Source organism: Carcharhinus amblyrhynchos, chromosome 16, assembly GCF_965287045.1.
Source record: "Carcharhinus amblyrhynchos chromosome 16, sCarAmb.v2.hapA, whole genome shotgun sequence".
Classification (NCBI taxonomy): domain Eukaryota; kingdom Metazoa; phylum Chordata; class Chondrichthyes; order Carcharhiniformes; family Carcharhinidae; genus Carcharhinus; species Carcharhinus amblyrhynchos.
Window position 1 is genome coordinate 2222322 of NC_137339.1, and position 14980 is coordinate 2237301.

The window sequence follows — 14980 nt, forward strand, 5'->3', positions numbered from 1 at the left end:
GATAGACAGATTTTTGAATGTTTGGGGAGTTAAGGGTTATAGGTAACGGAGTGAAAGGTGGAGTTAAGGTCGCAATCAGACCAGCCACAATCTTATGGAATGATGGAGCAGGCTCGAGGGGCTGAGTGACCTACTCCTGCTGCTTGTTCATGTGATTCGAAATTCCATCTGTCATTCATCTCCTCATTTACTTACCTGGTCCAGCATTCTGTAACTTCTGAGCTGTTTACCTCAGTTTCATTGCTCCTGTTAGTTTGTCCTTATCTACAAATCCAACCAGCTCACAAGTGTCAAAGCTGTGTGTGTGTGTGTGTGTGCGTGTGTCAGAGTGTGCGTGAGTGTGTGTATGCGTGTGTGTGCGAGTGTGTGTGCGTGCGAGTGTGTGTATATGTGTGACTGTGTGTGCGTGTGAGTGTGTGTGTGTGCATATGTGTGACTGTATGTGTGTGTGTGTATGCGTGTGTGTGTGTGCGCGAGTGTGTGTGTTCAAATGTGTGACTGTGTGTGTGTCTGTGTGAGTGTGAGGAGTGTGTGTGTGCCTATGTGAGTGTGTGTGACTGTGTCAATGCGTGTGTGTGTTGAGTGTGAGCATGTGTGTGTGTGTAACTCAGCCATTAACTGCACTTGCTGACTTGTCCCTGACATTTGGAACTTCCCCATTGTACAATAACCAAAGATCGCTTTCTTCATGAAGAGAATGAAGGATTTAAAGCAGGAAGCATGGTAGCATCTGGAAGCATTGCACTGGGCAGTGTGAATGTCTTCAGCTACCTGGAGAGTTCTGACCTTCACACAGAAAAGGTTAAATCATAAATTGAAGAGTTTAGAATTTATGATTCATATTTACTTAAATGGCAACTGAGCACATCGCACCTGCCTGGGAAAATATAAATAATCTGGCAACTAAAATGAGAAACAATATCAGACATCTACACAATGGCACAATGGAAATGACAGTGCAGTATACCGAGCAATTCCCAATCTGTGTGGCTTGAATTGAAAAAACTCCATTAAAAAACACTTGAATGACAGAGCAGAGAACTCATTGCTGGTGATCTATGTGGCTGGGCCAATATTAAGAGTCAGATTGTTGCCGACAAAATGACTTCTTTGTATTCATCCATCTTCCTTGAAAAACCCAGGGAATTGTTTGAAATCTTAAACATGCCTTGATATATGCAAAATGAGCCTCCAATTTGCATATATGTTTTGAGGAGTGCTCGCGATTAGAACGGACAGTGCAGTGGAGAATCTTTGTAAATGGAATTAAACGTTTCATTTGGCTCTTAGATTTGCTGCTGGTTGCGGGAATTTGCGCTGGGGAGGACAAAGTATTTAAACCAACTCTGGCTTTCTCTCCATGTTTGTTCCATTTAGATTTGTCTTGTTATTTCGAGACGCACCTCCCCCACTCACTCTGCCACAACGCTGTATCTCCAGCTCAGATCACTATAGTAACAGCCCATTCTACTCCACAATTCCACAGCTTCTCAAAGACAACAGCCCTTCACACAGATTGGTTATTGTGAGGCAGACTCGTGTCAACAAGAGTGTTAGTGCAAAGTGCAAAACTCGCTTATTTACAACTTGTGAGCAAATACTTTCAGCAATGGTTTTTGAGAAGTAATAGCAGCAAAAAAATAAAACCATCGAATCTCAAAGAGGGAAGAGCAGGAACTTGGTTAAAGTAAAATAAACAGCAAGAGCTGGAATCAACACACAGTGATTGTATTCGCGTGGGCACTCCAGAATCAGGTAAATATCCTGTGGTAAAGGTGGTTGAATGTGTTGTTTAAAAGAAGGAATGTCTTCATATAATACAGTTTAATATTAACAGTCTAATAAGAACAGAAATAACAATGAAAACAGGAGCACGAGTAAAACTGCTAGCAGAACACTGTTTTAGAGATTAAAAGGCACCCCCCCTTAAAACCTACACGTGCCCAGAACCCTCAACAGACACCAGTCAAACAATTACATTGGAGAAAGGCTTATGAGAGCATTCTGCCCTCAAAATGATGCTGTGTAACATCTAGTACAATCTGATCCCTGTCCCTCCAGCCACCATAGAGAGCTAGTGCGTGTGAAATGACAACAAGGACAGCACTGGGCTCTTAACTAACCCACTGACACGCTGAGTTCCACATGAAGAGCAGCCGATTGGGAGCGATAGCAAGGTGATTGACACGGAGAGGGAGGGAACGGGAAAGGATATCCCAGCTTCATGATACTGTCTCAGAGTTCACTGGGTCATCTACAAACTTACATTCGTAACCATTGTGCAAACTCTATTTGGACTCAACATATCACAAAAATCCAAATATTAAAATACATTTCATATTTTCATTTTTATCAAACAGTTCAAGTATATTCCTTATATTGACACTATTGAGATCTTCCTCATAATTCACATTGAGTTTGGGAAGTGTTACCCAGAACTTTTTACCTGAGCGGAATGGTGAACATTCCTGCCTCAATTTCCCTCCCCTAAATTAACCCTTTCTTGGCTTATTCTTATTTTCTTTGTGTTTTTGTCCTTTTGAAATAAATAATGAACAAACTCAAAGATACACAAATGGTGTAAAATTTGAAAAGTATGGTTTCAGCACCAGCATGGAACAAACTAAACTAGAAACTTACCCTGGGCGTGATAAAGGCTTACGGCACAGTAGGAGTCAGTTAAAATATACTGTATACTCAGCTAGAAATAACAGTGTAATAAATGTTAGAACAGCAGAGGGCCGACAGAGACATTCACAGACAGAATAGTCAAAGGACTGGCAATGTCTTGAGATGGATAGAAAGCTGGTTAGCAGATAGGAAGCAAAGAGTTGGCATAAATGGGTCTTTTTCCGATTGGCAGTCAGTGACTAGTGGGGTTCCACAGATATCTGTGCTACAACCCCAACTGTTCAAGGTATATATTAATGATCTGGAAGCGGGAACTGAATGTATTATCTCCAAATTTGCAGATGATACAAAGTTGGGCGGGGAGGGAGTGATTGTGAGGAGGATGCAGAGATGCTTCAGTGTGATTTGGACAGGCTGAGTGCGTGGGTATCTGCATGGCAGATGCAGTATAATGTGGATAAATGTGAGGTTATCCACTTTGGTAGCAATAATAATAAGACGGATTATTACTTGAGTGGCTGTAAATTGAGAGAAGTGGATACTCAGCAAAACCTTGGAGTCCTCGTACGTCAGTCACTGAAAGTAAGCACGTAAGTATAGCAGGCAATAAAGGAGGCAAATGGTATGTTGGCCTTCATAACGAGAGGATTTGAGTATAGGGAGAGGGATGTTTTGCTGCAGTTGTATAGAAAGTTAATTTATTAGTCACAAGGCTTATATTTACACTGCAATGAAGTTATTGTGAAATTGCCCTAGTTGACACACTCCGGCGCCTGTTTGGGTCAATGCATCCTAACCAGCGCATTTTTCAAAATGTGAGAAGAAACCGGAGGAAACCCATGCAGACGCGAGGAGAATGTGCAAACTCCACACAGATAGTGACCCAAGCCGGGAATCAAACCCGGGTCCCTGGCGCTGTGAAGCAGCAGTGCTAACCACTGTGCCACTGTGCCGCCCAAACATAGAAGCTAGAAGCAGGAGTAGGCCATTTGGCCCTCTGAGCCTGCTCCACCGTTCATCTTGATCACGGTTGATCAGCAAATTCAATATCCTGATCCGCACTTCCTCCCATATCCCATGATCCCTTTAGATGCTGCATCGTCAACAGTGCAGCACATCCAGTAATACACCTTCAGAAGCAATAGAAAACAGAAGGTTATTGCAGTAGAGGACAGATCAAAAATATATTTGCAATAGAGAACAAAGAGATATCCACAGCAGACAGAAAGACAAAGAAATGTTTCAGTACAGATTAAAGAAGAGAAGACAGAAGAATGGGATATTGCAGTAAAGGTCAGAACATTTTTTTGTTTTGGTTGTCCTGTCCTGGAGTTTGATACTGGGGCTTATCTCTCGGGGACCTGGCAATTACAGGAGGCTGTGGTTAGAGTGATGCTGTCTCAATCCTTCCATCCCACTGGCTGGAACTTCACAAGCTGTGCTTTTGAGATTTCCCTGAGGCCTGCACTGTTAAACTGCAGCCTGGAATGTGAGTCCAATTTTACTGAGCGGTCTTAGGTCACCTATACAGCAGCCAGCTGAATTGTAAAAGTCTAAGCTAACAATTTGTGTACCGATGGATCATCCTTTAGTGCTGCAATATGACAACACCTTAACACTCTGCTGATGGAGGACCATTCTGTTGCGTGGACTTTGGGTCCACAGGGACTGAATTGCTTTCATTTTACTCAGCCAGAGTGATGAACAGCACATCTCAAACCTCTGACCTCGGAGCTCTATCTCTGAGAAGGGCTGAAGGGGTGTAATCTAAAAGCTAAAGCTGGAGTGAAATTAGGAAACATTCCTTCACCCAAAGAATGGTAGCTTGTTTCTCTCTTCCCCAAATGACAACTTCGTGGAAACACCCCATGTCCAAATGCAGCAAGACCTGGACAATATCCAGGCTTGGGCTGACAAGTGGCAAGTAACATCTGTGCTGTACATGTGCCAGGCAATGACCATCTCTCATAAGAGAGGACCGAGAGGATCTAACCATCTCCCCTTGAAATTCAAAAGCATGACCATCACTGAATCCCCACTATCAACATCCTGGGAGTTACCATTGACCACAAACTGAACTGGACCAGCCAGATAAATACTGTGGCTACCAGAGCAGGTCGCAGGCTGGGAATTCTGTGGTGAATAACTCACCTCCTGACTCCTCCAAGTCTGTCCACCATCTGCAAGGCACAAGTGATGGAATTCTCTCCATGTGCCTGGATGGGTGCAGCTCCAACAACACTCGAGAAGCTCAACACCATCTAGGACAAAGCAGCCCTGCTTGATTGGCACCCCATCCGACACTTTAAACATCCATTCCCTTCACCCCCGATGCACAGAGGCAGCAGTGTACCATCTACAAGATGCACTGCAGCAACTCATCAAGGCTCCTTAGGCAACACCTTCCAGACTCATGACCTCTACCATCTAGAAGGAAATGGCAGCAGATACATGGGAACACCACCACCTGCAAGTTCCCCTTCAAGTCATTCACCATCCTGACTTGGAATATATCGCCGTTCCCTCACTGTTTCTGGGTCAAAATCCTGGGACTCCCTCCCTAACTGCACTGTGGATGTACCTACACCACATGAACTGTAGCGATTCAAGAAGGCAGCTCACCACCATCTTCTGAAGGACAACCCGGGGGGGTGGACAATAAATGCTGGTCTAACCAGAAAGGGCCAGACCTGTAAATCAATCAAAAAACATTGATATTAAATGCATCATTAATTATTGGTTATGTTCAGAATCTGCACATGCTCCTTGAAATAGTTCTTCATAAATTGGGTGAAAAATTACAAGTTAGCTTTTATATGAATGGAACTGTGCATAGAGTCTCACTGGGAGATGTGGGAAGCAGGAACGTCAGATGTGGTCTCTTTATCAGGCAGTGTTTACAGAGCAGATACATTGGAACATCTCCAGTTGGAGGTATGGAAAGTGATGAGGAAGGGGAATGGAATATAAAAGTATGGATTTTTATTAAGTTTGTACAGAGATTGTTGGAACCACATGTAGAATACTGTGCAGTTTCTAAAGTAAAATAAGTAAAGTTTATATATTAGTCACAAGTAGGCTTACATTAACACTGCAGCAAAGTTACTGCGGAACTCCCCTAGTCGCCAGACTCCGGCGCCTGTTTGGGTACACTGAGGAAGAATTTAACAAGGCCAATGCTCCCTAATGAGCACGTCTTTCAGGCTTGGGCAGGAAACCGGAGCACCCGGAGGAAACCCACGCAGACACAGGGAGAATGTGCAGACCCTGCACAGACAGTGACCCAAGCCGGGAATTGAACTCAGGTCCCTGGCGCTGTGAAGTGGCAGTGCTAATTACTGTGACACTATGCCACCCCTACTTATTTAGTCTCGGGTAAAATTGTGTGAGAAACAGTTCAGAGAAGCTTCAGTTCACTCATTCCTGAGATGAAGGGGCTGCCTTATGAGGGAAGATTAAACAGATTGGGCCTGTACCCACTGGAGTTTAGAAAAATGAGAGATAATCTTACTGAAACATCTAAGATCTGGAGGGAACTTAACGGGGTGGATGCGGAGAGGGTTTCCCCTTATGGGAGAGATGAGTGCAGGGGACACAGTTTAAAAATAAGGACTCTCCCATTTAAGACAGAAATGAGAAGACGTTTTTGTCTCAGGGAGTTGTGCAGCTTTGGAACCCTCTATCCCAGAGAGCAGGGGAGGCCACTGGAGGTTATTGAATACTTTAAAGGTAGAGGTTGTTAAATTTTTGATTAACAAAGGGGACAAAGACTGTCAAGGGGAGGTGGAATGCAGAGTTCAGACCACAATCAGATCAGCCGTCATCTTATTGAAAGGCAGCCCAGGTTCGAGGAGCTGAATGGCTTACTCCTGCTTCTAATTCATATGTTTGTTTGAATGTTCTTTTGCAAGTTTCTTTCCAAGCCACAAACCATCCTGACTTGGAAATATATCACTGTCGCTGTGTCAAAATCCTGGAACTCTTTCCCTAACAGCACTGTGGATGTACCAATACCATAAGGACTGCAGCCGTTCACGAAGGCAACTCACCAAAACCTTCTCAAGGGCAAATAGACGTGGGCAATAAATGTTGGCCTTGCCAGCAACGCCCACACCCCATGAATGATTAATAAAAAACCAGAAGCATTGAGAGGGCTGAAGATTCATTTACAGAATCACAAACGTAAAATCTTCCATAAACCAGCACTCTCAGGCAGCATTGTAGAATGGAACAGGGTGTTTTCCTTGTATTTATATGTACTCCTTGATGTACTTAATGTATTTTGATGTATCAGCAAAAACCTGATTCCATTTTTTATAATGCGTTTTATAATGATACATCAGAAAAAATAATTTTAAGAAGTGTTCTGATCTTAACTTGCAAGTTACCTGATTTTAAATCAGTAAAGATTACTTTAATAAAACCTGCAACAAACCATCAAAGAGTTTCATAGCTATACACTCATCAATTTCTTAGTAATTTGTATTTTTCTTAATAAGTCGATGAATTTGAAGAATCCTTCTCAAGTTGTCACATTTGGAGGGGGGCGGGGTGGGTGTGGGGGGGCGGGGTGGGTGCAGGGAGGTGGCCCAGCAACTGGGCCAAATGATTTGGAAACCAAATTTCCTGTCTCGTCCGCTGTGGGAATCTTAGCGATAGGACAGAGAATTCCGTGAAAGGTCTGTTGGTCTCAGGTGGGAATTTCCGGTGTTGGGGCACGCGGGGCTGGAAAATCCCACCCATAGTTTACATTTAAAATTCCAGTCTGCTGTGCCGGTTCTGTGAATTTCACTCAGACTGTGCTGACTAAACGGGCAGAAACTCAAAGCCAGTTGATTTAACTCAAACCTTCCCTGTTCCTTGACTCTGTTGGGTGGTATTAGCAGACAAATGCCCAGTTTAGAAGCAGTCTATTAACTCCTATTCACTGACTGACCAGTGACTGACCATACCTGTCATGAGTTGGCTGTGGGGTGACTGGTTCCTCAGGAGGTCCTGTTCCTCACATGTAGCCAGTTCCTCAATCAGGTGAGACATACCAAAGAGCTGTCATTGTCGCTGCACTCATGAGCAGAAAGAGATAGATTGGGATATCTCTATGGTTACAGTTAGTTTTACATGAATCGCAGTCACTGTACCTTTTTCAGGAGACATACCGTACAATGCCACACTGAGTCTCTCGCACACAAGGAAGACTTGTGTTTGTTTCTTTGTCCATCAACCAATCTCCCTGTTCCTGAGCCAAGGGAAGGGATTCAGTCAAATTCCCTGCTCCAGGTTATTTGTCGTTCAGTCAATTGGAGCAGCGCTTCCCAACCTTCTCCATATCAGTACGCCTCTACACAAGAAAGCATTTTGAGGGACACCTCCTGCTTCCTCTGAACTGCACTCCAGCAAAGTACGTCCTTGGGGCGATTTTCAGCTTGCGTTCCCCAACAGAGAGAATAGCGATGGGTGGAAAATCCGGAGGGAATCAGGAATCATGGACTTCAGTGTTATACTGAGCTGTGTGGATTTCCACCGTCATAATACTGGGAGTGATAACTACAGTTCCGGCAATGGAGAAACCTGGGCCACGGACTTGGAAAAATGTAAACAATACAGTCTAAATGTAACCCAGAGAGAAAATGCTGGAAAATCTCAGCAGGTCTGGCAGTATCTGTAAGGAGAGAAAAGAGCTGATGTTTTGAGTCCAGGCGACCCTTTGTTAAAACTGGACGGTAAACTGTGTAACCGTGATTTCCTTAAAAACACAGTTCACAAATAATTTATCCAGTTCACACAAGATTGAATATTTTGAAACAAAAATCACCAAGAACGTTGACTGTTTGTCTCCACAGATTTAGATTTGATTTGATTTATTATTGTCACGTGTATTAGTATACAGTGAAAAGTATTGTTTCTTGCGCGCTAGACAGACAAAGCCTACTGTTCATGGAGAAGGAAACGAGAGAGTGCAGAATGTAGTGTTACAGTCATAGCTAGGGTGGTTGAAACATCTTAGACAGTTTAAAAAAGTTAGAATTAAGTTTTAGAAGTATAGATGAGAGTAAAGGATAGAATGCGAGGGTATGCTGGACACAGCTTGTAAGAAGTTGCCTCGATCCAGCTCCAGTTCGGAGCACAGGCTGCCTGATTATCGCAGTATTTCCTGCATTTGTTTTCTTATGTTAAATTTCCAGCATCTGTGGTATTTTGCTTTTGGATTAATATTTTGAGCACTATTTCCTCAGCAGAAAAATGAGGAATGAGAGAATGCAGTAACAGGATTAAACAGAGGAGAGAGCTGAAGGGCAGGAGTTTCAGTTTAATGCTAATCTCACATTTAGGCATTATCTAAACACAACTGTACACACAATTTATTAGCATGGTTTCAATGTGATTTTCAGAACAGCAACCTCTGTCTGTCTCTCTCATTTCTGATGTGGAGATGCCGATGTTGGACTGGAGTAGACACAGTAAAAAGTCTCACAACACCAGGTTAAAGTCTGGTCTAAAGTCTCACAACACCAGGTCAACACTCACCTGAGGAAGGAGCAGTGTTCCAAAAGCTTGTGGGTTTACTATCAAATAAACTTGTTGGACTTTAGCCTGGTGTTGTGAGACTTCTTACTGTGTCTCTCATTTCTCCCAGGGTTTTTGTGCCGTGAGTTTTTGTTTTTTGTGTGGGCACATGGACCCCTTTGTCTTCAGCTCCAAGCCCCAGTGGTCACTGTGCATGGAACCAGACCAACGTAAAAATCCTAAACCAGGCGCCTGTGCGACTCTTTCCCACGGGATGCCTGAGATTCACTGGGTCTTGGAAATGAGAGCACAGAGTTGAAGGCAAAGATGAATTTTAGTTTAGTTACATGAATTTGTAATTGTTTTGAATTTTTCGTGGCTCACATCGATGCTATTCAAGGCTCGCTAGGAAGTTTGGGTGGTGTGGCTCAGTCACAGCGCACTCTCTGTGATCAGATATCCTGAACCTTCGCTGTTAGCTTCTCAATTCAGAAAGTTAGTTGAGGTGAAATTTTTTGTCAGATGTGGGTTGCAAGTCTTGAACCATGAATCACCTTCCTTGCGACATCAACACCAGCACTCGTTACAACATATTCCATTCTGAGAAAAACTACCAATCATTGCCCTAAAATATACCTGAAGCATTACCCCAATACAGGACCCACCTCTGACATTCCCACTTCCACCATCTCCCCGGGTGAGACCTGCATGTCCATTGGCAGTTCCACTCAGATAAAACCTCAACTGTCATTTTTCACCAATTTATGAAGAATTATTATTAGGAGCAGATGCAGTATTTGAACACAAACTACAGAAGGTATTCACTCTCCAGTAGGTTTTCCCTCAATCCATTGAGCACAAAGGAAAATGAATCTCAAGTATCTTCCTGAAAGTATTTCTCAAACTGCCAATCACAGGACAATGCATCACCCACGTGTTTCACACAGTGACATTGCACCGTTAAAACCTAACAATAAATTCCTGAGAAATTATTTGTAAAGTACCCTGTATTCAGCTCTCGATTATAATCTGGAATTTAAGATTGAATGAGAATTGTTGTGGAGTTCCTGAAGAATTAACCTCAGACTGTGAAGTTCGGGCACTTACACAACCTTGAAGGCTGGAAGTGGTTTTAATTCGAGTAAGACACACGACTCATTTATCCAGTTTTTACCGCATTTTTCTCAGCAATTTATTCCCACCGTGAGTTACTGTGAAAAGTAGCAGCACTGCACCCATAAAGGATGATAAAAAATATTCCCTCTGTATTGCCTGAACAAATCTGTAATTAGATTCAGAACATAGAAGGAGGAGTTTATTGAGATGATGGTTGCTCTATGATCTAACTCCATGCACCTACCTTTGCTCCATATTCTTTAATATCTTTAGCTATTTCAGATTTAAAATTAATAATTGCTCAGCATCAACTGGCATTTGTGGAAGAAACTTCCAAACCATCAGCTTTTGAGTAGAAATGTTTCCTAATTTCACTCCTGAAAGGTCAGGAATTTTAGACTCTATCCCTAAATCCTTGACTCCCTAATTTTTGGAAACATTTTCTCCCAATCTGCACCACCTGTTCTCCTTAATTTCTTAGTAACTTCAATCAAATCATCCCTTAACCATCTACATTCCAGGAGATACAGCCCTACTTTGTGCAGTTTTGGGCGCCGTACTTACGCAAGGATATTTTGGCCTTGGAGGGAGTGCAGAGGAGGTTTACTAGGCTGATGCCGGAGTTGAGGGGGTTGAGCTATGAGGAGAGGCTGAATAAACTAGGCTTGTACTCGTTAGAGTTTAGAAGAATGAGGGGAGATCTCATTGAGACGTATAAGATGATGAATGGGATGGATAGGATAGAGGTGGAGAGACTCTTCCCGCTCAGAAAGGATAGCAGGACTAGAGGGCACAGCCTCAAGATAAAGGGAGGGCGGTTTAGAACAGAGTTGAGGAGGAACTTCTTCACTCAAAGGGTGGTGAATCTCTGGAATTCTCTGCCCGTTGAAGTGGTGGAGGCTAACTCGCTAAATATTTTTAAGACGCGGGTTGATGGGTTTTTGATAAGAGAGGGGATTAAGGGTTATGGGGAGAAAGCGGGAAAGTGGAACTGAGCCACGACAGATCAGCCATGATCTTATTGAATGGCGGGGCAGGCTCGAAGGGCTAGTTGGCCTACTCCTGCTCCTATTTCTTATGTTCTTATGTACTTTGTATTGGCTTGATTTGATTTATTATTGTCACAGGCATTGGGATGCAGTGAGAAGTATTGTTTCTTGTGCGCTATACAGACAAAGCATACTGTTCATAGAGTGTACGGGGGAAAAGGGAAGAATAGGGTGCAGAATAGAGTGTTGCTGTTACCAAAAATATATATATGGACTCTGTGGGAAAAGGTTTTTTGGGGTGGATGATCAGGCATGGTTCAATGGGCAGAATGGCCTATTCTTCCTCCAATGTCCCCGTGTCTAACTATAACGGGAATTTCCAGTGTAAGCTTCTCACTCTGAGGTTATATCCTTTCCCCAGTCCAGATACAGCAGTGTCACCACTGGTCAATGGATATGGTTACATTATGGATGTGATTACGTAGGCTGTTTGTACCATAAATATTGACATAGGTGCATCTGTAATGGAAATAGATGAACAAGAAAGAACAGGGCCTGACTTTAAAATGTGCCTGATTTAAAATGTCCAGTTATCACTGACATCTCAGTCCACTTCATCCTGATGATGGTAATAACTCCCAACTCCCTGTTTTAAAATTAAAGTTCATTAGTCACACTTACCCATGGCATTGATAGTCTGGGACTGGTACATTTACGTTTTTCACAGAATCATAGAAACACTACAGTGCAGAAAGAGGCCTTTTGGCCCATCGAGTCTGCACTGACCACAATCCCGCCCAGTCCCTACCCCCATATCCCTACATATTTACCCAGTAATCCCTCTAACCTACGCATCTCAGGACAATAAGAGGCAATTTTAGCATGGCCAATCAACCTAACCCGCACATCATCCCAAAACTTTGAAGAAAATATATCATTTTCCTTTAGTTTGAATTTCAAAGCAGTAGTTTTAGATAGTTACAATGAATTTTGTGATTAACAAAGAGTCGCACAATGTTTCTTTCTGTTGACGATTTTATGAATGGTGCTTGGTTTTAGGAGTTTATTAAGATGTCTCCAGCTTGTCTATCCAACCTTCCCATGAAGTGTGACACCCCATGGAGTGTAATCCAATCCTGGAGTCATGAGATGTCCTGGGAAGAGTGAAAACCCAGATATAAACTCAGGGATATGAGGGGGAAAAGCCTCTTCATCAACACACTGAATTAAGTGAGAGAGTCCCATCCTCTTTGAGGCAATGAGAGATGTCCATTGAAGTGGTTTTCACAGCACCAGTGCCCATTTCAGCCAATAACCAAACTTCCCTGTTACTGGAAAAGACTAATTTTAACAAGAAATAAGAAAGTTTTCTGTGAAAATCACAGGAGAGTTGGTGGAGCTTTGAAATTCAAATTCTCGTCCAATAAGAGAAAGGTGACTCTAATGCAAAGTCGCAATCCTTTTACATCTTTTCAAAAACTGAACAGTTTTAAATTTATTCCAATAAAGAACATTGGAATCTTGCATGTGAAACAATCTTGTCTGAGTGAAGTTGTTTCTGGCTGACTGCCCCAGTTACTGCTCCTTGCTAAATGTTTTTTGGTTTTTCTCCATGTAGTCCTTCGCCGGTCAGGGACTGGGTGATGAAGATTATGAGATTCCTCCAATCACTCCTCCAAATCTCGGAGACCCGTCGTTTCTTCACCTGATGGATCCCCATGGGGGCTACCATTCACTGTGCCATTCGGTACCCCCCAGTGGCCTGCTTCCTCAATACGCTTACCAAGGCATGGACCTTCCAGCAATAATGGTCTCCAACATGCTGGGCCAGGATGGCCATCCACTGTCAAGCCAACTACCTATGGTCAGTGTCTATCTTTGGGCAGAGATATGTTGGCGGGAGTGGGGGTGAGTGGCAGCGGGTGGTCTCTCTTTAAAGCTCTTGCTAAAGCTCTCAAGTATTGTACGTTGAATTATTGGAATGGGAGGAGGCGGCGGGAATCAGGACCAGACAAGTCGAATTCATCTCCATTTGATGCAAAGCCGAGCGATTCTAATTCAGGCATTGAGGTGGTCAATTTCTAAATGACCAAACGGTCACCGGAGTGAAGATTCTCGGAAGAAAGGCAACAGGACAAGTCAGAAATGAATTGGCGTGGTTCCAAAGTATAAAGAGTCGGCTCCACATGGATCAGTTGCAACTGGTTTCCCAAAACAGAATTTAGCAGTGAGAAACAGTAACACTCCTTTACACTCCACAAAGCGAACAAAGAAAAGTCCAGCACAGGAACAGGCCCTTCGGCCCTCCAAGCCCGTGCTGATCATGATGCCCTAACTAAATTTTAAAAAAACCTTCTGCCCTTACTCGGTCCGTATCTCTCTATTCCCTCCCTATTCATGCACCCATCCAGATGCCTCTTAAATGTTGATAATGTTCCTGCTTCCACCCCCTCCTCTGGCAGCCCGTTCCAGGCACCCACCCCTCTCTGTGTGGAAAATCCTCCCCACACATCTCCCTTAAACTTTCCCCCTCTCACCTTGAACCTGCTCCCCCTTGTAATTGACACTTCCACCATGGGAAAAAGCCTCTGCCTATCCACCCTGTCTGTGCCTCTCATCATTTTGTAGACCTCTATCAGGTCTCCCCTCAGCCCCTGTCTTTCCAGTGAAAACAATCCTAGTTCATTCAACCTCTCCTCATAGCCAACACCCTCGAGACCAGGCAACATCCTGGTGAACCTTTTTTGCGCTGTCTTCAAAGCTTCCACATCCTTCTGCTAGTGTGGCGACCAGAACTGCACACAATACTCCAAATGTGGCCTAACCAAGGTTTTATTTAGCTGCAACATGATTTGCCAACTCTTGTACTCAGTGCCCCGGCTGATGAAGATAAGCATGCCACGTGCCTTCTTAATCACCTTGGTCATCTGTGTTGCCACTTTTGTGGACTTGCACGCCCAGATCCCTCTGTATGTTAATGTTCCTAAGGATTCTGCCATTTACAGTATAATTCACACCTAAATATGATCCTCCAAAATGCATCACCTCTCATCTGTAATTAAACTCCATCTGTAATTTTTGTGCCCAAGTCTCCAATCTATCTATATCCTGTTTTATCCTCTTGACAATCCCCGGCACTTTCAGCGTCTCCACCAGTCTTCGTGTCATCCATAAACTTACTAATCAGACCATCAGCATTTTCCTCCAGATCACTTAGTTTTACTACAAACAACAGAAGTCCCAGCACTGATCCTTGTGGAACATCATTAATTTGCTGGATTATCCCTGCTTCCTTTCTTAAACAAGGGGGCAACGTTGGCTATTTTCTAGTCCTCTGGAACCTTGCCTGTGGTCAAAGAGGGTGTGAAGATATCTGTTAAGACCCCAGCTATTTCTTCCCTTGCCTCCCGCAGTAATCTGGGGATAGATCCCATCCAGCCTCTGGGACTTGTCAACCTTAATGCAATTTAGGATACCTAACACTTCCTCTTTTGATATATTGACATTCTCCAGAGCATTCACACACCCATCCCTGACCTCAGTATCCGTCATGTCCTTCTCCTTTGAATATCAATACAAAGTACTCATAAAGGATCTCACCCACTCCCTGTAGCTCCATGCATAATATCCCCCCACTGTCTGAGTGGACCCACTCTTTCTCTTGCTACCCTCTTGCTCCTAATATATGCATAAAAAGCCTGGAGATTCTCCTTGACCCTGTTTGCTAAAGACATTTCATG

At 43.4% G+C, this 14980-nt stretch overlaps 1 protein-coding gene across 4 annotated transcripts in view; it reads left to right on the forward strand.

The window, feature by feature from the left end:
* tox2 (TOX high mobility group box family member 2) overlaps positions 1-14980 on the forward strand; it is a 177452-nt gene that overhangs the window by 112634 nt on the left and 49838 nt on the right. For all 4 annotated transcript variants that reach the window (XM_080204580.1, XM_080204577.1, XM_080204579.1 and 1 more), the window contains exon 3: positions 12859-13104. In XM_080204580.1, coding sequence (XP_080060706.1) covers positions 12859-13104 — 246 coding nt within the window. The remainder of the gene's footprint in view (positions 1-12858; positions 13105-14980) is intronic.